General features: G+C 30.8%; 1 protein-coding gene across 1 annotated transcript; it reads left to right on the top strand.

Annotated features, from left to right (window-relative positions):
* Positions 1 to 133: 133 nt before the first annotated feature.
* On the top strand, positions 134 to 22,627 carry LOC132753430 (5-phosphohydroxy-L-lysine phospho-lyase-like). Its single transcript, XM_060743906.1, has 10 exons — positions 134 to 282; positions 713 to 831; positions 10,199 to 10,358; positions 10,927 to 11,001; positions 12,719 to 12,818; positions 13,216 to 13,424; positions 17,872 to 17,966; positions 18,863 to 18,987; positions 20,356 to 20,600; positions 21,701 to 22,627. Exons 1-10 carry the CDS (start codon positions 230 to 232, stop codon positions 21,930 to 21,932), a joined length of 1,413 nt encoding a protein of 470 aa, XP_060599889.1. The 5' UTR covers positions 134 to 229; the 3' UTR covers positions 21,933 to 22,627.
* Positions 22,628 to 24,604: the final 1,977 nt, after the last annotated feature.

The following is a 24,604-nucleotide window of genomic DNA, read 5'->3' on the forward strand; positions in this document are numbered from 1 at the left end:
TGATTTATGTATGATAATGCATGAAAAATGTTAAAATCAGCGAAAAAAACGATATTTGTCTATTTTGTGATCATGATTTCTGCAAGCGTCTAGAGGTACTGCTCCAATCCTGTATTGAGCTAAATCCCATTAGTGTAACGGATGTAAACAAAGTGCAGCGATCACAGTCATAGAACAGTTTGCATTTCAGCAGGAAAAGTGTTGTAAATTACGCATTGTCAAGTACAAAATGGAAGAATTATCGAAAGAGGATACTTTACAGCTAAGGAAGAAATACATAGGGTAAATTAAAGTTTCTTGTTTCGTTATATTGCGAAGTATTGATCTGTGTCCTTGTTTGTTTTATAAGAGATGCTGATTTTCCAGACAGACTCAAAGACCAAGTTCAAGGTCATTTTCATCAACTCGAATTTGTTCGCATTGTATCTAATTACTCTGTATGCATACTATTTTTATACCTACACCTTATTCTTGCAATATTTTTTATTTCCCTAGTCGTCCAGAAATTCCACGTGAGATTATTCTTAATTCGTCATTCCTCATGAACTGATAGACAACATTTCACTTTGTATACATGTATTTAGCAATTTCTTATGAAGAGTTCATCTGTTCATTTTTGACAAGTTAGCTATGGTATATAAAATGTGTTAAGATATTGATTTATTTTGTTCTATATAATAACCTTCTATTGTTTAAATCATTTTCTTTTCAGAGAGGCATGCATTTTGTTCTTTGCAAATGATCCATTGAAAATAACTAGAGCATCAGGACAGTACATGTATGATGAGAAAGGAAACCAATATCTGGACTGTATAAACAATGTCTGTCATGGTAATCAATTTATAAATAGATATTTCCCCGCTTGACATATCTGAATGATAGTACTGTACTACTGTTAATTTGTTACTTTGTATAGGCCAGCTAAATGTACTACACAGTGAGATATTGTGCCGTTTGTGTATGGGCAATCCCTTCTCCTGATTCTGACCTAGAACAAAAATATCTTTGGCATGTGAATATATTTTTTTTATACTATTGAAGCGATAATGACTTAAAATTGACATTGATATCAGTGTACAGAAGGCTTTTCCATTTCTTTTTAGAAAAGGCCCCTGGCATAAATTGGGAAAAATAATTCAACATTTTGGGGAATTTGAGAAGTTAAAAATCTATCTTATACATGACATTTTAGGTTTTTAAAATGTGCATAATTTTATAACAAATACATTTTTAAAAAAAAATTTTAATTTTTCCCAAAAAGTTAAAAAACATTTTGATTATTTTTGGCTGCTTTTGGGTTTTTTTTAGAATTGGAAAAAAGGGGTTTTTTTAGTTTTGGGGGCCTTTAATTTTTGTCCCTGATGATAGGGTGAAAATGTCCCAATAGATCAATCTAATCTGCACTTATTAAAATTGAATATGCAGTCTCTGCACATTTTCCACTGAGGGTCTCATAGAATTATATGCACCTCACAGCCTGCCCCAAACACTGAACAGGCAGAAGCCAAAAGGCTGGCTGATTGGTCATAATATGAGGCCCTCACTATTTCTTACATGATGAATATTTAACATTTGATTTAATATAGATTCACTATTAAGAATAATTATACAATTTAAAACCTATACTTCCCTCAGTGTCTGGTTTTGATATCTCTCTAGTTGTTGAAAGAGAGGGGTCCCTGGTCCTCTTTTTTCCTATTTCTTTTTTCCATCAATGACAGTCCTACAAAACAGTACATGTTTTGGGTAGCCATCAAGTATTTTTTTTTCTAAATTTGGATAAAAGAGGTTATTTAAGATCATTGTTTATGCCCAGGGGCCTTAAATCAGGCCTGATGATATGTTGAGAATCTCCAGTGCCTGAACATGCTCTGTATGTAATGCAGGATTCCTAATTGAAACCTTGATACCAAAAAATCATATGTCCTATCCTAAATTGCTCCTTACATTAACAACTGATAGCTCCATATTTAAGCAGGGACGATTCATTTACATAAATTCAGTAATTGGTATTGTTAAATAATATATTTTACCCTGCTGTACCTCTTTTAACCCTCCTTGATAAAATACTTTAACCTTTTCATGCTTTATATCTAAAATGAACTTGCTCATCTCTCAATTTCGTCAAAACCATTCATCATTTTTAGGGAAATTCTTAAAATAAATTCTGACTAATCTTGCTTTTTGGTAATTAGTACAGTGATAGTGGTTTAGTTTTTTGTATAGAAGATAAAATGCTACTATTTTCACATTCAGCACTACTTCCTTCAGGTGATAAGCATATAATATACTCTTAAACCATATTTTAAATGTTATAAAACATGTTGCATAATGTGCCTTTAAAAATAGCATTTCTTTAGACTAATTTAAACCAACTCTTAACTGTGTTAGTCCATGGATTTTAAAGTAGTTAAAATGGGAAGTAAAACATAACTGTTGTATTGGGTACACTGAAAGGCTTATTAAGCTGTACATGTCTGTTAAACTTGCAAGTTTATTGCATGCATTGTCCTTCATTATACATAATAACCTTGTTATATTTTATTCATTCATGAAGTACAGGTGGCATATTAATGTTGGCAGTTGAGTTATTTGTTGCATTCTTTGAGAAAAGTTTAAGATTTGAGAATTGTTTTAAATGGTTGTCAGTACATGTATATGGTAATTGTTGTCATCAAAACACACAGTATTGTAAAACAATATAGGCTTTATATGTAAGATTTCATGTCTTGATAGGCCACCAAATAAGTGATTGTAGAATATAACCAAAGAGCTGTTGAACAAAGATTTGAACCCCCCTTTTCATACTCATCATTTGTCTACTTTGTTTGATTAAGGGATTTTTTGTCAAATTTAAATTGTGAAATACTGTAAACTGTCTGTGTTTTGTGTAAAGGCCACTGACTTTGCTCAAATTAAGGTTATAATTTAGTTAAAACATGATTATCCAGTTTTAAAGTTTAGTTGTGATGAAAGTTTGAATCATATTTGAACCTCTTTCTGCGTTAATGATCAAATGATCAGTACTGATGTCATTTATAATAATGAGGAAACATGTGGGCCCAAACCCATGATCCCTGGATTAAGAGGCACACACCTTGACAAAAAGGCCACCTCTCCATTCTTACCGCTTTTACTCGATAAATAAGTTTGACATAAAAGTGCATGTATCACCTATTGAGAAGTTTACCCTAGCAGTTGGTACAGTGTAACCTCGGTAGTGTGGTCCACAATAGAACAATTACATGTACCTGTTTACAACAACAGTATCAATGCATATATCCCTTACCTGTCTTATTCTTATTATCAGATTAGTGGATACAATAAGAATTTCACCACAACATAATATGTTTTAACAAATGAAAAGAGCACAATCATGTCAATGTTTGTGGTCAAATCTACTTTTATTCAAATAAAAGGTCAGAGTAAGGGATTCAATCAATTCTTTCAGTTAAACTTCATAAGAAACTTGCGATAACCTCTCTTGAGCAAACATGTCTTTATAGCAACAACCAAACTCTTTATATCTCCCGAAGGGTTGCTTTGCAGAGGATGAACTGTATTATTTAAATAAATAGACAATATTGAAAAAGTGTAGGTTCAATACAGAATTTTTTTAAAACAAGTTGAACAAATTTATAAAGTTAATAAAAATGATTATTAAGTTGTATCTGACAGTATTCAAACTATGACATCCTGAATTAGATTTGTAATAATTTAATGCTAGTGTTAATGTTAATATGTATTTATAATAACATACAAAATCTGATCTTTTTGTGGTTTGAAGGGAAATCTTTGAATAATTCTAGCATTTTTATTGACGACAATTAAAATCTTTTTGTAATAAAATTTTATCAGTTCTGCCAAGGAAAAGAATTAAACTCTATTTCTTTTACAATTTCTGTTCTAATAATTATGATCAGATTGGAAGAAATTATTGCTTTTACTGTTGAGCTAATTAGTATTCTATTGATTTACAAATTAACAAAAAATAATGTTGTATTTTATGGAGAATCAATGAAGATGCACTTCAACCATGAACAGCTGCTGTCTACAATGAACATTGTAAAAGTGTATACACTTCTTATAATATTCTGGCAAGATAAATAACATGAAATAAAAGCTTTTTATCAACTATATTAAAATATCTAGGTACAGCTAGATAATCAGCAAATTTAAGCCATATTGAGTTTATCCTTTGAATTAGAAAAAAATTGCTTTGCATAAGAGGTAATATAATTTTGACTGTTTGGAGTTACAGCCCTTTGGTGAAAATGTTGGTATGTTAATTGGCTTGATTTCAAATGATTTGTCTTGAAATGATGTATATTGAAAAAACATGTATATTTTTTGGGGGTTGAGCAGTGATTTTGTGTGTTCAAAAAACTTAAGTAGTGAGAGGGGAAACAAACCATATTTTATTTAAGGCCACAATTCCCTTCACTTTTCTTTCTATTTTTCATTTGAATTCATAAACATAACATCATTATGAAATGAAATGATTTAGGTTATTGCTCTGAAAATGTCATCACTTTTCTTCTTATAAGATGTTATATTAAATTTTCCCTGACATCTTGTCAGATTAATATATTTACAATAATGGAAGTTTTTTTCTGCTTTATTTGTGGTTCTATGGTAAACATATGTAGTTGATAAGTATGTAATTTGTTAAAACATACAACAACAAGTGTTAGTGATGCATTAATAATGTCTTCAGAACTGATGGCTGTTGATAGGTGATAAATCTTCTAAATTTGTCATATATTTATAATCCTCTAACAGCACCTTGTTTGTTCTCTCTAGATCTGTTGTATTTATATATCTTTAATAAATCATCTGTTTTGTGCTTTTGTGATAAATGACTTGTGATATTAATTTTGAAAGATCCAGCATAGACTCATTCTTGGACACCTTCAAAACATGGAGGCAATTGATCTATCTGATTGGTGTATATGTTGTTGATCATCCTTCCCAAATAACATATTGGCTTCTCTTTTGATACAATTTAATCAGATTAAAACAAGGTTTTTCACTAAAAACCAGGGATCCATCTCCTATTTCACTTTACAAGTTTTCAAAACAACAAAAATAGATAAAATATTGTAATATAACAGCGACAAAACATGCAAATTATAATACATGTAATGTTAAGCTTTTAAATGATATATTATAATAAAACAAGATTGATAACTATTTATACACCAAAGTACACATGAGTCATGTAATGTACTCAAATGAGGGACAGTTAATAATAATAATAAATAATAATTATGATAATAATAATTATTAAAAGACTTTATTTAAAGAGGCAAGACAGTTGGTCATGCCCAGTATTCCCTATGAGCCTCTATTTCCTGTGATGATAATGTTCACCAATATAACCTACCCTGTAGTTCTTAATTAAAGAAATATAACCTTTTGTGGCAGTGACACATAGGTGAGCAATTTAACATCATGCCCCTCTTGTTTCTTCTTATCATTAGAACTTTCAATTTATGTTTTTGTCCTTTGTCTGATGTTTAGTAATAATATATATTTATATAATTATTTGGTAAAAGTATTAACAGGCAAATAATGAAAAAGAACATTAAGCAAATGCATTTATATTATTAGTTAGAAAGATTTTTGACAGGTTATTTGACCCTATATAAACATTAAGATTTTTGACAGGTAACGTTATTTGACCCTATATAAACATTAAAAAAATATAACCTGAGCTGCAAAGCAAGGGTTATATTGTAAACAACCATTTATATATGGTCATAGTTATAACCATGTCAGGAATAATTAGTACAGCAAACTTTCTTTTTTAGAGAAAAAAGTAAGATTTGTTCATAAATTGACATCATCCATGTATATAAAACTATAAACATCATGATTATCCAATGAAAAGTGCTGTAACAAATATGCAGTATTATAATAACTTTTATACAGATCATGATGTAGCAATTAATTCTATAATCTAAAAAGCAATCAAGCAGTATTTCAAACTTCTATACATTGTACTAGAAAAGACTTTTTTTCAGGTTATATGGTTGTTCTGTTTATATTATACAGGTTTACTGTAATAAATACTGTCCTTTCTGAACACTTAATAGGACAGAAATGATTATAATATACTGGTTCAAACTGGATTCTTATCCTCTCATTCTGATATTAGTCCAGATATTGTTGGGAAAATTGGTCAATATACTGTAGTAGATTAAAATAAGGCAATTGAACTTGGTATACAAAGTTAAAGGTCATGGTTGTATGAGTAGATTGTTTTTCAAAGTAAATAAGTTGGCAGTTGTAATGTTCCAAATGTTAAACAGTAATTTTTGTCAGATTTCAGTTTCGATGACAGTGACATGTAGACAATTATCGGTTCAATTCGAGGTCCTTGCATGATATCCCTACAGGCCAGGGCATTAACCTGGTTTTAAATTTTTAGAAAAACAACCTCTAATTCAACCGATTGGAGCCACAAATTATCATCCTGAATTATTAGTGACAATTTGCATGAATCAGTATTGAAACAATTTTTTTATAAAGTAACTACAGTTTGATTGCAGTCATACATTAACTGATATGACAGTTTTGCTACTATACAGTGTAGATTGCATATAAATAAATTGTAATTTATGTTGTGGTTAAGTTTTCTGTTATAAAATCTGTACTAGTGAGGTTATTTGTCTATGATCAAAACACTTTAGATTTTATCAACAAACAAATTCTGTCTCAAACTTTAATTGTGTATATTAAAGTATTATCAAGGAAAAACAACAAAACAAGCAGATTTTTAACTAGCTTTCCTGCTGATAGAGTACTTTAAAGCTTTATTTTCTAAAATATATTTATAAAATATATTAACAGTAAACTTATGTTGTTTCCGCAATCTGAAAAAAAAGTTGAAGCATAGATTTTCTTTGTTATTTAACACAAATAAGTATTGTATGTGTTCCGAAACAAAATCTTATGCTTTTAATTTGTAAGTAGGGTTTGAACTGTTTAGCAATGATTTTGTGCATGAGTCAATAATTATTCCCTTTTAATGCAATATACTACATGTACCCAATTTTTCATACAATCATTTTTTTGAACCACTCTTTTTTAAAATTCAAACAATATTTTTGCAGCAGATAATATGAGCCGCGTCATGACAAAACCAACATAATGGGTTTGCGACCAGCATGGATCCAGACCAGTCTGCGCATCGGCGCAGTCTGATCAGGATTAATGCTGTTTGCTATCAGTTTCTCTGCTTGTAATAGGGTTTGTAAGCAAACAGCATGGATCCTGATCAGACTGCAGTCCCTTTAAGATATATTGGGAAAATAACTTAGAAATACACACATCTTTCTCTGATTATTTCTGAAAGTACAAGTCTATCCCTTCATCAGGTTACTTAATTATTCCCTCATTCATTCTGTAACAATTATTTTAAATTCATGGATACATCTTCATTGGTTATTTCAGACTGACAGCTTATATTTCTGGAAATTTTAGATTCACTGTCTGCTTAATCTTTTTCTTTAAATATATTCATGGATACCTTCCTACTTTTAACCTTTCAAGTTAATACAAGCTAGGAAAAGTATTGACTTTATTTGTGTAATCAAATGTGAATACTCTTTTGAGTGTTTGCAGTGCTTTGATTATTATGTTTGTGTACCTAAATTTATCAACATAAAATAAGATGTCTGATTATATTATAAAGTTATATCACAAAATATAATGCACAATTCATTGTAAACAGAACAAAACTGTTTATTAAATTAAATCCTATATTAATAGGCCAAAACAGGCTACTTTTAAACATTTATATTGCAGACTGTGGCATGCTAATTTTGTTTTTCATGCTCAAGAAGTTGGGTGTTGGGTTGGGTGGTGTTGGGTGTTAGTTTTTGATTAGGCTGTCCATCTATATATTTGTCTGTTAAAATGATACCTCAAAAAAGTTGTAGTGCTGTCATTTTTTGTCAATATTTTATTTAAAAGAACCCCACTTAGGTCCAAATCCCTAAAAACACAAAAAATTTAATTTCTTACATAGACCAGCTGGGGAATTTAAAAAGATATTTAAATTGTTATGTAGAAATAAATAGAAATATACTAGGAAAGAATTGAATATTGTATTTTTTGTATTATTCAAATAGCTTGATTTGAATTTTGGATCATTAATTACAATAAAAATAGTCATTCTTGAAAAAACGGAGTGAGCAAATGATCTGAAATTTTGCACACAAGCTACTTGTCTCGACCGACATCAAATGAAATATTAATCTCAAAAAATTATTTCCAGTCCTATCATGTCAAAAAACCTCAGTGGAGTACCTTTAACTTTTTTGTGAAATTTAAAAAATGGAAAGTTTTTGTAAACTATTCGTCTGATAACTTGACATCCAGTGATAAAAATCTGTAATGTGATGGGGAAGATATAAAATTTATTCAAATTTTGTTATTGAGTTTTCCCGTTAAATGTATCTTTAGATTAAATGTAAATTCGCATATATTGAGGCTTGAAGGGAGAAATCTGTTTTAATTGTGCACAACCTTGACCAATATTTTGTAATGTAAACATGCATTATAAACAGTGCATAGTAAATGATATGGTAGATTAGTCACTGATCTTTACATATGCATTAAATGCAGACGTTTCCTGTCGAGTGGAAAAGCAACAACATTCATCTGCAAATTTCTTAAAATATAGGTCCTAATGTATTGTTGTTATATTTTCATGGTTTTTGATTTAGTTACTTTTCATCAGATTTGATGATATGGTTAGGTTGCTTATACCTATTTTTGAAACTGAAAATGCACATAAACACTATGACATGTATTGTACTACATGAATATTGATATTAAAATTAAAAGCACACTTTTTCCTAATTTTACTTCTTCAATAAAATTGTTATAAATATGTTGATACATAGGATTTTCAGCAATTTTAAGTTAAAAAAAAATTTTTTTTGCTGAGTTATGTTACAATCTGTTAAATATTTTCCGCTTGTGGCTGAGGGGTTGCTCAGAATTGCAACCACCGTTTATCCGAAGTGACTAAATGGATTTGAATTACTGGAGTCTATGAATCTCTTAGCTGCAGCAGGTGAGGTGGTTTTGACCCCTGGTGTTGCTTTAAGTTTGTGACACTCGAGATTAGAAAAAATCATCTTTCCTGTTTCTGCACCATATGACCTGAATTGTGTTGGTGCGCAGTAAAAACAAATCATAAGAGTTGACTAAATGGGTTCAAATAACTGAAGTCTATGAAGCTCTTCGGTGCAGGTTTTGACCCCTGGTGTTGCTTTAAGTTTGTAACACCCGAGGTTAGCCAAATCATCTTGCCTGGTTCGGCGCCATATAACCTGAATTGTGTTGTGCACTGGAATAACAAACAAAGAAAAATGTTAAATATTTACGAATAAATTGTTAGATGTTTAATTTCATGACTCAAGGAAACAAGTGACTCCCATTTATTACTTAATTACACAGATCAGGTGAGAGCCCTAGTTACTATTAGTCTGTCAAAAGTCACTGTCTTGTTTTCCATTTGAAACTTGACATTCAAATTGTATACTAAATGACTTACACTATACAAAAAAATCTTCACTTGAGTGACAGAAATGAACAACCTTCTTGTAAATGAAACTAATTCACTTACTTAACTCATTCATCAAGTGCCACTTTCTTTTACCCACTACAAAGTTAATGGTTAATGACTTTAGCCATTTCCTGAGTTATCTGTTGTATGTGATTAACAACAATTTTGTGAACCATGCATCATTCTATGAAATAAAAAAAACAGAACAAGAAAAATTGTACTAAAGGTAACTGACATTAACTTGTATTTTTCTCATCTCAATATAATGCTAACTGGTTTCTATATGAGCCGCATCACGACAAAACCAACATAATGGGTTTGCGACCAGCATGGATCCAGACCAGCCTGCGCATCCACGCATTCTGATAACCAACCTTATTACAAGTAGAGAAACTGATAGCGAACAGCATGGATCCTGATCAGACTGCGCGGATGCATTACCTTGGTTTGTCATGACATGGCTCATATATTGTTACCATGATATTCTGTTTATTTTCCTTATCATGATATAGAAAATGGTTCGCATTTTATATATTATATTTTTTTTGTATATTTATATACCGGTATATATAAGTAGGAGATATGCTACTACAAGTTGATAATCTTATCTTCCAGTGGGTCACTGTAATTCCGCAGTGGTTGAGGCCGGGTACAAGCAGATGAAAGTGTTGAACACGAACAGTCGCTACCTTCATGACAACATTGTACGACTTGCCGAGAAAATTACCTCAACATTACCGGATAAGTTGAATGTTGTCTACATGTGTAATTCTGGGTACATATGATTATAGTATAACAATAATAATCTTTGGGCAGGGTTTGTATTTCAGCTTCATAAATAAATAAGCTATAGAATGGCCATTTTAAAACTGGAGATTTCTGGTTTTATCATCAGTAATTGAATTAAATATTAATACCAACAGTGCCTTTATTGCTGACCATTGACAGAGGAATTTGATGTATTATCTGAAGTGAAAGTTGGCATGAAAAAAGCTAAAAATATTATACCTTTCAAGCTACAAGAGTTAAGAAAAATCCCTTTTGATTATGGCAAAAAAGTTTTTTTCAGGGTCATATTTATGTACAAAGTTATAACATGTTTTATTATTTTAATTTCTTGGCTAAGTAAACTATGCAAACTTTTCGAAATCCTTTCCCTGAATATGTAAAGCAAGATTCTTTCCTTGAGAAAAGCAAAGAAAACATTACCAAAAGATTGGTATTTGTTTAGGTACATTTGATTACAGATAATAAAAAAAAAACAGCAGCAAACAATGTGCATTCTATATATATAGAAATAAAAAAGTAGATTTAAAGTTATATTTTAAATGTCAATATTTCAGATCTGAAGCAAATGATTTAGCGTTGAGACTTGCCAGACATTACACAAAGGCGAAGGAAATTATCACTATGGATCAGTATGTATTGATTTATTGATATGATATTATTATTGTCTTGTTTTATATTCATATTATACATGTATATAGTGAGAACCAGCTGCTGATGTATAAAATAAAGTGGTGGAGATGGAAATGAATTATGAAAGGCATTCGGTAAATCAGATAAAATCTTGAAAATCTTTGTTTTACCACAAAGATAATTACAGTTTATTGAAAAGGTATATATTTTATGTCCAGTCCATTTCTGTCTGCATGATGGGATTTCAAAATAAATTGATAAACAAGATCACCCCAAAGAAGTCTGCTTGCAAGACCCTGGCCCGGCTTTCACTAACGTCCTCAAAGTCAAAATCTCACCTCAAATCTGAGATTTTTCTCAAATCAGAAATTGAGATTGAGATTTTTCTCAGTTTGGCTTTCACTAAAAAATATTGAGAAAAATCTCCACTTAAGATTTGAGATTTTTCTCAGATATATTGAGACAAGATTTGGCTGTCTCAGATTATGTCTCAGTGAAGCTAAATTATTATTCTCAGGGGTATTTTTACTTTCTGCCTGGTTATTTTGATAAATAAACATAATTTGACATTTTTGGCAATAAAGTTCTTATTATTTTCATATATTTAGTATTATATTGACTGATTATTGTGTGTGACATCATGCGCTCTAATTCATGACGTCACGAAATTATGACGTCACAATAATCATACTAAAAATGATTTATTGAATTTTCTTTGTTTTCTTTTGATGTACATTCATTCTTGATAACTTATTTTCATTAGCATTCAAATTTTCACACATTTGCAATTGCTTCTTGGTGTTTTTGTTATTGTTTATTTATTTTTTTTAAAAATAAAACAAGAAAATATAGATCTACTTAATGTAATAAATATACAAATATTTCCCTGTTGCGTCAGCTTACATCAAAACAGCAACTATATACATGATATACTTCGTAAAATAGAAGCTCGATCATCAACAATGCACACTGAGATAGCCGCTTATGTCTTGAGAAAAAAACAGTCTCAGGTGAGAAAATTCTCAAATGTTGAGAAAAAGTTAAGTGAAAGCCAACTTGCGATTTTTCTCAGGTGAGTAAGAATCTCAGTTAATATTGAGACAATCTTAAGTTGAGATTTATCTCAGTTTGAGAACGTTAGTGAAAGCCGGGCCAGGTCTTTAGTTCAAAGTTCAAGGTCACAGCAAGGGATTGAACTTGGTATATTTTATATTTGTAATGTAGTCTTTAGTGCCATTGCAACTTGTATGTCATGCATAACTTCTATATTCCTGATTGGATTTCAAAATAAATGTGTACATATTATCGCCATAAGTGGACAGTGTGCCACATGCAAGACTCTGGTCCCCAACTCAAGTGTCAAGGTCACAACAGGAGATTGACCTTAATGTTGGAGTTTATGTCAAGTAAATAAGTTCTGCATGCATTATGTACTTTCAAATAAATTGGTATTCATGACTAACATTAGTAGAATATGAGCTGCAAGGTCAAGGACATATTTTCTCATGTTCACTAATGTTAATTTCTCAGAAAGTGTCAAAGACATTTACTTAAAAATAGGTAAATGTATTCAGTTTTGCATCACAAAAGGGCAGATCATGCTAAAATTATTTTTTGTAAATTTATGTCCCCCACTTTCATTTACTGAAAAGCCTCTTTTGATCCTGACATCTTTGTAACACAGACTTTATTTTCAAGATGCAAGTTTTTTTTCAGTGCTTACCATGGTCACATTACCTCCATGATTGACATCAGTCCATACAAACTGAAAGTGCAGACTGATGGTGTTCATACTTGTCCACGTCATGTTTATGTGGTAATTACTTACATCTTGATTTTAATGTAACACCATTTATTATGACTGTACAGCATTCATGAATTAAGGAAAGATTAAAAAAAAAATTTAAAAGTACAGTAATAAGACATTCCACTTACTTGTAAACAGTATAAAATATTTCATTATTCATCTGTTGCTTTAGATTGAAAACTACCAATTATTTGTTTTTTTGTTGTTGAGATTTTAAGGACAAAGTTCTGAAATATTTATCAGGTGACAAATAATTGATTCTGAACAGACTGCAGGATAAGGTGAAATTTAAGATTCTATTTGAAATTTCTGGCATTGGTATAACTAACGGAAACACCTGTCTGATATACAAGAATAGACATTCCACAATAACTGCTTATACTCAAGGAGTTATGTATTTTTATAGACACCGTGCCCTGACACGTACAGAGGTATATATGCTGACTGTGATTACCCAGGGGAAGATCTCGGCGAGAAATATGCAAATGAGGTTGGTGACATATGTAAGGTCATTCAATCTAGAGGAAAAAACGTATGTGCCTTCATAGCAGAATCTATGCAAAGTTGTGGTGGTCAGATAGTGTTCCCACCTGGATATCTGCAGAAAGTTTACAGGTAGGTCAAAGGTTAAGTCAGCATTTTATATTTTCCCATATACTGACCAAATGAATCAAACACTAGTTTTATTTGTTTTGTTTGTTGGGGTTTTTTTTTGCCCAAGAAAATGTAAAGAGTTTACAATTTAAAAAATGGGTCTAACCAGATTGTGAAACAGATAACATTATATTAATTTATGCAGAGATGTTGTTATCTAAGTCTCTGATTTATGATAAGGGAAAAGAAGAGAAAAGCATTGTAAATTATCCTACCTAATATAATATGTAAATGTCAAAGTCACATGACTTTAGTTCAGTCAGTTTATATATTCAGTAGATGTTATCTTTTAATAACACTTATTGAAAAATGTAAATAAGCTAATATGATATTGTGTTAAAAATTGTCCACTTATATATTGTCAAATTATACAATAAAAAGATTTTAATGTAAACATAAGAGATATAGCAAGTTTGAAATTTGATTGATAAGGGCCTGTAAATTCATTAAGTATTCTCAGGTCATCATCTCCAGGAAATTTTATGAATAAATAGAAAAAACACTCTACCAGTCAGTATTACTAATACTTATCATGATAAGTATAAGAAAATGAACATTTATAATGACCATATACATTACAATGTAAATTCTAGTCATATAATTAGGAGTTGAATAAATACAAAGTCTAATTCCTAAGTTCAATAAATGTTATCTTTGAATGGATTTATTAAGAAATGTTCCATATGTGGTTATATTGAATTGTGCTAAAGTTGTTACCTTTTTCTGTTAAATGGCACATAAACCAATAATTGTTGGTTATATATTAATTACCATATTTGGCATACATTTAAGTAATTGGTTTTCAAGATCCTGCCAGACATTGACAAGTATTTTTTCTCAAAATTGAATAAGCCTTTCTTTAGCTTGTTACAATGTAGGTCAAATCCAGTTAATTGGATTTTATTGAACTTTTGTAAGTTGTACCAAATCTACAGTCAAACCCTGCAGGGATAATAATGCATTCTTATATAATTTTGCTCTACTTTCACAAGTGGATCTTGTTGTAAAGTTATACAATCAAGAGATGTAATGTTTACTTATAGAGATATTTAGCAAATAAAAGGCAGGGGTCCCTGATATCATTGAGTACTTATCAGTCATCCACTACAGTATTACATGTGTACTTATCTTTAGAGACAGAAAAAGAAGTTTTTGTTTTGATATCCTGTCCAATATTACAATATAAATTTCAAAGACATGAACCAATTTCTCGATCTTTTAAAAGATTCCTTTGAAAAATATAAATAATTACTGAGGAATAACAGATGATAAATACAAAGGGGCCTACAAGCTACTGGCATTTCAAGTTAAAAATAGATCATAGCTAGTGTATGGTCATTTGTTTCCTATTAATATTCTTGACCCACAAATTTCCTCTTTGGTACATGTACAGGAATAACTGAACAAAAGATTCTTGGTACACTAATTTCCATTTTGGTACATATACAGGAATAACTGAACAAAAGATTCTTGGTACACAAATTTCCATTTTGGTACATGTACAGGAATAACTGAACAAAAGATTCTTGGTACACAAATTTCCTTTTTGGTACATGTACAGGAATAACTGAACAAAAGATTCTTGGTACACAAATTTCCTTTTTGGTACATGTACAGAAATAACTGAACAAAAGATTCTTGGTACACAAAGGTCCTAAACAAAAAGTTCTTGGAACAGTAACAATAGTTATTTTGATTTCATTTTTCTGTAAAAATTAAGTTCATGTCTGTTTTGCCATTATATATCTTTTAACAAACTAAGGTTGCTACATAGTTATGATGATGTAGCTGAATAAATATATGTGCGATAGTTAATATATATATATTGAAGTGAGTAATTATGTATTGAACTGAACGTTAATAAATAAAATGCAACATAAATGTACGCTGCATTAATTTTAAGATTCATCCTCTTTGCCACACCAAAACCATAATGCAGTTTAATGTTTATACTTGTTTGTTTTCTTGAATGAATACAATATATATCTTTCACTGAAGTGAGAAATTTCAGATATTTTCATCAGCATATACATACATGTTATGAATTTGAGTGAAGGACCTGTTGCTGCCTTGTATATCTCCTTCCCTCTGTTAATAAGAGCATTCAATTTGCATTTAGATTTTACTTGAATATTAATTTTGAATATTTTATCTGATTTTATAAAAAAAAAAATGTTAGACTTAACATTATAGTTATGGTTGATAGAGATTTTTATTTTATGCTTTTCAGTGGATTACTGATTTATCCGTGAAAATTATATTTGATAATTTCACAGTGAAAATTATCAAAATATAATTTCACTTTTTTCAATGACGAAACTACTTTTTTAAGATTTTCCCCATGTGGTACCTCAATTTTATTTTTACTGACAATTCTGACATTATCAGGCTGTTAAAAAAATAGCAAATCTGAAATAGCTAAATAACTTAAATGTCAAAAGTAATAAAGATAGAAAACTTACTTATATTCCTTCAAATTCCAATCACAAAATTTCGTCTCTAAATTTTTTTGTTTCGTTTTACAGTCTGAAAAATACATTCCTTCCCCATGCTAAAACTGCTCTTGATGACATTTGGGCATATTAAAGTATCCTACGAGCAATAACTGCCGTATGCTTTATGAAAAATTGAAAAGCATTGACAGCCATCACTCGTAAAAGAAGTAAAACAACCCAGCGTTCATTACAATGCCTTAGCAAGCTTCCAAGTTTTCCATTTTCCTAGCTCCATTTCTGAATGTTTTCACTTCTGTCAACACTTTTTTTTTGTCTGTTACAATCCTCAAATAAGTTTTCTTTCTTTTAAAAAGGTGTATGACTAACAAATCCAAATTATATCCTTCTGAATCTTACACAATTATTTTCCTCCCATGAAATACACAACTTTAAAAAATGGCTGCCCCTTACATTTTACAAAGCCAGGTCTAATATAAATTCGCAGTAAGTAACAGAAATATGGATGGATGGTTGGACTTTTTCTCCTACAAGAATTGTTTGTTTTTATTATTAAAACAAGCGATCATTCATATTTTTTTAATAAAATGAATAAATATCACCGTCATTTAACCTTGATTGGCGGACTTATTTTTCAGCTCAAGACTTCTTGTTTTTAATGAGAAATTCCCTCTAAATGGGGCTCTCAGTGGGGGAAACAGATTTTAATATTAACGTTAAAATTATGGAAATTTCGTTTTAACTTGTTTTAAAGCATAAAATAAAAAGAAAATTTGTCTGTTTGTTGTGTAAGATGTAATTTTATTTCATCTCGTGAACTTTAAAAACAGTATTCTCACTCGTGGCTATGCCACTCGTGAGAATACTGTTTTTAAAGCCCACTCGATGAAATAAAATTTCATCTTACACACAAACAAACAAATATCCTCTATGGAAGTACTAGTAATTGGCAGATACTGACACAGTAACGTGCTAAAATTGTGCAGATGTGTGAGAAAATGTTTAAATATTTGAACAATTTGTAGTCTATCTAAACAAATTGAAGGTTACGATTATGATACACATATAGTCATTATTGTATAATATTAGAGTGTTTACAAATACACAAGAAGGAGGTTATCATTAACAGAATTTTGACACTGTTTCATGACAACCAATAGTTTAATATACTAAATTATCTGTATTTACTCCCACTGAACTTGACATCATTTCTTGTGTCTGTTTTTAGACAATTTCTATTTTTAGAATTCTTGTGATCGACTTAAATAATTATTTTTATCATGTTGTACTTAGTAAACTTTATATTAAATGTTGAGTCAAGTTTCAGTTTCATCATGACCTTTAAATAGAAAGATAAGCGTTGGTGGTTCTACAAATCTGATGAGAAATATGAAATTTTTATGTCAAAATTTCTTTTTTTAAGAGATGTCCATCAGGCTTAGTGGTTAAGGTTGTTGTCTTCAAACCACTTGTCCCTCACTGCTGTGAATTTTCTCCATATTCTTTCATGGGATGAAGCTTAGTCTAATCCAGCTAGCTTACGGAATGTCAGTGGTTTTACTCAGGTGCCTGTTTGTGCCTGAAATGATTTGAAGAGGGGCACCTGAGGTCTTTCTCCAACAGTAAAGCTGGAAAGCCACCATATCACCTTTATATTGTGGGTTGACATTAACCCAACTAAAAAAACATTCTTTTTTAAGCCCATGAATTCTTTGTTACTGTGTAAACAATTAATTCTTACAGTTGCCATAATGGGGTTAAAGAAGAAAATTTGTCAGTAACATTTTCAAAGAAAATATACAAAATAATAAGTTTGTATGATAGTGATATTTTGGTATGTTTCATGCATGAAACTTTCAGTTATTCAGGTACCATTTTGATGGTCAGTATTCTTATTAAAGGAGTATTTAATGATTTTATCTCTCATCTAATCATAGATAACTGGTATTTTTCAGACATGTGCGAGCAGCAGGGGGTGTGTGTATTGCAGATGAAGTACAAGTTGGCTTTGGGCGGGTTGGCAGTCATTTCTGGGCATTTCAGACACAAGGTCATTATTGCAAGTTATCAAAGTGTAATGATTCTGTCACATTGTAGCGTATGACATAAAATATTTACATATACAAGTGTATCAGAAGAATTTCTCATGCACTCACTTGTGCAGATGTATGATGAAGAAAGGTTTGGTATATGCCGTATTTGTTTTATGCTACTTATGTCAATATACATCACCATAAGCAAAGACTGAAAGCACATTTTGAGCATGTACACATTTTTTTCAGCATTTACAAACTATGAATTGTACATTTAACATACGCTCATAATATACGATAGACATGAACAGAAAATGCTAAAATGCTGCTCATTGGTCATGTATGCTTCTCATACAGTTGTGATTTAAGAAAGGAGGTCAGAAAATTTACACACTGTACAGCTTACCAGTAATGCCACTGTAAAGTAGGTCTCTGACTTACAACCATATATATCAATTCATTTGTAAATGAAATATTGGTAAATATTGATGAAATAAAATGTTTATTTCAGTATTTTCATTGTAAAAATTTAATTTTCACTGCAGTAAAACATATTTTCCATATTTTCACTGGTATCTTGCCAAACTACTTTCTCCGTAATTTAGCCAATATACAAAATTAAAGGAGAAGACTTAAGAATAGTAAGTTCAAAAAAAGATAGAAAGTATATTATAAACAGAAAATTCAAATTTTCCCATAATACAGGATTAATTTTCATCTTGTGATATGAAAATTACCATATTTCAATCGTGGCTTCTGGCACTCATGAAATATCTATTTTCATACCACTCAATGAAAATAAATTGTGTATCTATAGAAAAAACTTGAACATCCTCTATGTATTTATTTGAGACACTGTGACAATAGTAGAAAAAAATGTGCCTTGACTAAACTATATACATGTATATTGTAGATGTTGTCCCTGATATAGTTACAATGGGTAAACCAATGGGAAATGGACACCCTGTATCAGCTGTTGTCACCACTAGAGAAATCTCAGAAACTTTTAAAGAATGTGGGATGCAATACTTTAACACAGTAAGTGATTCATTTTAAATATTTTGAAATTTTCAGTAGATCCATTAAAGTAATATATTTATTCACACTTTGACCTAACTAAGGTTGTCCAGGTGTTTTTCATATATTTTGTGATTCAGTAATGGAAAACAATGTAGCCAGCCTGCATAGCTCAATCGGTTAGAGCGCGAGACTTGTAAACTCGACATTGTGGGTTCGATTCCCGGGCTGGCCAACTAAAATTACTAAAATCAGTCTTTCGGATGAGACTTTAAATCGAGGTCCCGTGTATGGGTGCTTAAACACTTGGCACGCTAAAGAACCAGGAGAAGCTTCTGGAATTGGGGTATCTTTCTGTATCTGTAATTGCACTATCCTCCACAAAATAAAATGACTAATACTCTTCTGGAGGACTCGCCCATATGGGCAACCGGTGGCGAGTATAAATAAACGCAAATACACACAGAGAAAACATGTTGCCCCAGTAATTTATTCCACAAGCTTGGAATTAATGTTTCCTCAGTAATTCAATATATAGGCTTAGAATCAAGAAACTTACATATAAAACTTTATCACATACCAGTGCCGTTTTTGCGGCTCCGTAAAAATGGTATTGCACGGTCATGAATATATTTTGATGTGACGTCATTTGCGTTATACAAACATAGTGTAAAGACGCACTTAATTGTAGCTTTATACTATAGGCGCGTCAATGAAAAATGACTCAATGGTCTTCATTTTTGGTATGTGATAAATATAGTATTAAATTTGTGTAAGTTATTACTGAATTTATTGAACTCATTGAATAAATAGAGGATATTGAATGAGTGTAGGTTTAATACTAAATTTATTGAACGAGTTGAATAAAATCATATTATGCGAGCCTCTGGCGAGCATAATATTGTTTTATTGAACGAGTTCAATAAATTTAGTATTCAATCTACACGAATAAAATATTCTATTTATCACATATATAAAATAAGAACGGTCAATTGTTAAAAGCGTCATTTTTCTTTGACGCGCATATAGTGTAACGCTAACATTAGCGCGCTTTAACGTTATGTTTATAGCGCAAATGACGTGACGTCAACGTGTTATTACACTTGTGTAATACTGTCTAGTGTAATATCGTTTTTATTAAATGGCTTTATTACCCTCCTGTGCCGCGGTTTATGTGATAAAATAATATCATGCTCGCCTAATATTATTTTATTCAACAAATTCAGTATTGAACTTGCACTCATTGAATATCCTCTATTTAAGTGTTAAATTATTAGATAGACTTATGTTTGATTAACATTAAGTGCAGCAATTAAATTGACATGACAACAAAAAATAGTATGACATTTTGGTATGCTCTATTCTACAGTATTTAAATATATATTACAGTTTGGTGGTAATCCGGTGTCCTGTGCCATTTCCCTGGCTGTAATTGATGTCATACAGAAGGAAGGCCTCCAGAATCATGCACTTGAAGTGGGTAACCACATGATGTCAGAGGCTAAAAAACTCATGCAGAAATACCCCATTATTGGGGATGTTCGGGGCCATGGACTGTTCATTGGTATAGACTTTGTGAGGAACAGAAAAACTAGAGAGCCTGCCACTGAAGAAGCTAAATACATTGTTAAAAAGTAAATAAATAGAGGATATTCAAGTTTTTTCTATAAATACATGATTTATTTTCATCGAGTGGTATGAAAATAAATATTTTAAGAGTGGCGGTAGCCACGAGTGAAATATGGTAATTTTCATGCCACAAGATGAAAATAAATCATGTATTTATAGAAAAAAAAACTTGAATTTTCTGTTTATTATATACATTTTTCTCTTTCTGGACATTCAAATTTGAAAGACTTCTCTTAAATTTTGAGTACTGGCAGAATTTAAAAGAAAGTAGTCCGGCAAGACACCAGTGAAAATACGGAAAATATGTTTCACTGCAGTGAAAAATAAATTTTTACAGTGAAAATATGGAAAATGAAAATACGCATTTTATTTCATCAATATTTCGCAATATTTCATTTAAAATTATATAATAAATGCCTTTATCTTGTGTTTTTCAATGAGATATGTAAATATGTCAGTGAGATAAAAAGTTATATCTCACTGATTGAAACTGAGAGAGAGATGTAGAACTTCTTGTTCTTGTTGATTGGAAAATAGAATATATCTCTAATAAAGATTTACATGACATAAAAAATTGTTTAATTGAATTGGCGCCATTTATGCTACTGCCTGACATAAGCCAAAAACTAAATAATAAGATGTATGATAAAAAGAAAGAAAAAAAGAAAATATGAAACATATCTGACTTAAAAGTGAGAATTTTTATATTTTCAATTTTGTTAATTTCCACTGCTTTGTAAGATCTTTACCATATTACCAACCAATATCTTCTATATCTACTGATATGCTGATATGATGTAATGTTGTATTGCAAAGTAATATGTCATCTGCTTATAGAGGTGACATCTGCAGAGATTTGTACCTGCTAGTAACTGAATATGCAAACTTGTTTAATCCAGTTAAACAGATATTGTCTCATCAAGTGTATACACTGACACCCTGTTACACCATGCTCTGTTTTAACACTGAACATTAGTATAACGTTCATTAATTCATATTCCCCCCCCCCCCATCCTGAAGAAAAAGGAGAAAAAATTGCATAAATTTTGACAGAATGCCAGTGTATTTCCTGTGTGGTATCATGTGATGTTATTTCTATATTTAGAATGAAAGAAGACTACAGAATTTTGCTAAGTACTGACGGGCCTTATGACAATGTGTTGAAGATGAAACCACCGATGTGTTTCTCCACAGAAAACTGTGATTTCTTACTAAAGTCACTGGAAATCCTGCTGAAGGAGGTCACTGAGAGAGAATTCCCGCCTAGTCATCGCTGGAGTGTTATAGATGCAACCAGGCCGGGAACCAGAGTCATGCATCTTAAAGCTTCACTATAGATGGTACATGATGGAAACCAGGGCAAAATTTATATTAAGAATGATTTATGGTATCATATGACCTTAACAATGTTGGTGCTGCTTAAAAAGCCACCACATTAATAATGGTTATATAATGTGGTATCAAAATATAAGTTTTTGCAATACATTGAGTGCATTTGCATTTTTCCACTCATTTATTTCCTAGCTTTAATTCTTCCATTAATATAAAGATTTTGATATGTAATCAAGTCTTTGCTTAAGGTTGCTGGGATTTTTTGTTACAAGTTGTTAAATGTTTAAAAAAATCCACTTTATAAGGATATTTTAATATTTTTGTCCAAAATGATGTTTTTGTTAGAAAAGGGTAAATGGTAGATAATATCATAGATTAATGCATTATAAGTAACCAGTTGGTGTTATGTTTAGACACATTTATTCAACGTGAATGGAAACTATTCTGATTTTCTGGTGTGTACACAACGCCCCTCTTTTTTCTCTTATTTTATAGATTTTATTGTCTCTTAATTTCAAATCAGTTTCACTGAAATATGGTTATTCCCCTGTTTTAAATGTATTGTTTTTACTTCTTATCTATTTGGCTGATTTGATCTTCAAGTTACCAAATATTAATCAGCCTGTAGCATTTATTGAAAATTAATCAATATTTACTTCAAGTAATTCTTTTTGTTATTTTTACAGTTGATGATGGTGAGAAAAATATTACAATATATTATTATTAAAAGTATTACTTTTATGTTTGTATGTCAGAAATTGGTTGAACATGTGATATTGTTAACAGATTATTTTTTGACTAAAACCATAAAATTAAGTTTGTCTCAACCAATTTTTTTTTTTGATTGCTTGTTACCAATGAAGTAGGGCATTAGATCTCATTCCATGATTTTGTCCTGTGCTATACTTGTGATATTTTACATCATTTTCGAGAAAAAAAAATTCAGTCAGACTTATAATAATTTATAATAATGTGTGCCATTGTTCTCTTTTTAAAAAAATTGCATGGATAGAGTGACACAAAGAATTTTAAAAAGTGATGCGAATTTGTGAACACATAATCATATAAGCTGCCTAGACCAATAGCAATGTTAGGTACAACAAAGTCAGGTTGAAATAATAACAAGAGGTGATTTTTATCATATTAAATATATTAAAATCTATTTGAACAGTCAAATTGTAAGTTTAATACAGTCATATGATTGTAATTTGTTCCTGGTTCCCAGCCTATCACATTTCAGAAGGGTATGGTTCCTAGCCTATCACATTTGACAGAATAAGACACAAGAGGGAAGGGTAACTAAGGTGTTGAATTCTATAGTTATATTAACTATGTTTTGAAACCTATATTGGTTTTCTGTATGTTAAAAGCTATTGCTTGGGGTATATTTTAGAATTGTTCATAATGAACGTTGAGTAACAATATTGTTGGACATTTCAGGTTTTTTTAGTATGTTTTGTTATTTAATTATACATTTTCTATATATATATAGAAAGTCAATCCTTTTTTAAGGGTAAAAATACAATGCAAGTATTTTCGTTCATTTGAAAAGTGATATATTGATATTAATGATTGCTATAGATATTACTGCATATTTTCATATAGATATTTCGTGTGTTAAGAATATTTTTTTATACAGTGGAGCCTTGCTAATCCGAACCCTTCTAATCCGGAATCCTTTCTTATCCGAACGAAGTGTCAGGTCCCGATTTTATTCGTTCTATTTTCAATAGTAAAAAAACTTTCGGATCCGGAACCTGTCTACTCCGAATTCCGGACGATTTTTTCAATTTTTGTTCTTATTTTACTCTAAAATTTACCTCTCGGATCCGAACAGATTTTGCCAAATGTCACACCTTCATTCAAAATAACAAATAATCGCACATATTACAGGTGTAAACATACACCTATTTCGCTTGATTAATGGGTGAAACGTATGATCTGCGAAGGTGTGAAAATTACACTTAGCTTGCCTTGATATCTTCTATAATTGCTTAATTGATTGTTTTTCGTTAGCTTCTATAAATATTTTGATATAATGCAATAGAAATATCTTTTAATCTTTTGTATAGGATTCAATGATACGCGATTAAGTAATGAAAATTAATGGAAACTGTCAGTTAATTCGGATAGTCGCTGAATCGGATACGAGTAAACAACAACTGACAAATGCTGGTACGAATATCAAATCATGTCTCGGCCCTCCTGTTTAACATCGTAGGTTAACTTACCCTGGAGGACATAATATTTTTGCTTATTGATTTATTTTTATTTCTTTATTTTTGTATTCACATGTAGTAAAATGAACGATAAGAGACTGCAATAATAAAATATCTAAATTGCAATTTCAAATGCATTCCCGTTTTCTTTCCTTAAACTATTTTGCAAATAACATGAAAAAAAAAACATGTAAAAAAACCTCCTAATTCGGATACCTTTCTAATCCGGAAACCTTTCTAATCCGAACTTTTCTTCAGGTCCGGACGAGTTCGGATTAGACAGGCTCCACTGTATAACATTTGTCTCCCATGGAGACAATGTATGAGGTATCCTATGCTGCTTTATACCTGTATATAATGTCTTATAATACTGCATGTTTTTGACAGGTTATATGGCCCTATATAAACAGTTGTTTGGAAGCGGCTTGGTGTTTATTGCAAACAGCCATTTATATTCA

The sequence above is a fragment of the Ruditapes philippinarum genome, unplaced genomic scaffold (genome assembly GCF_026571515.1).
Source record: "Ruditapes philippinarum isolate M1 unplaced genomic scaffold, ASM2657151v2 ctg3_1_1_1_1, whole genome shotgun sequence".
Lineage (NCBI taxonomy): Eukaryota > Metazoa > Mollusca > Bivalvia > Venerida > Veneridae > Ruditapes > Ruditapes philippinarum.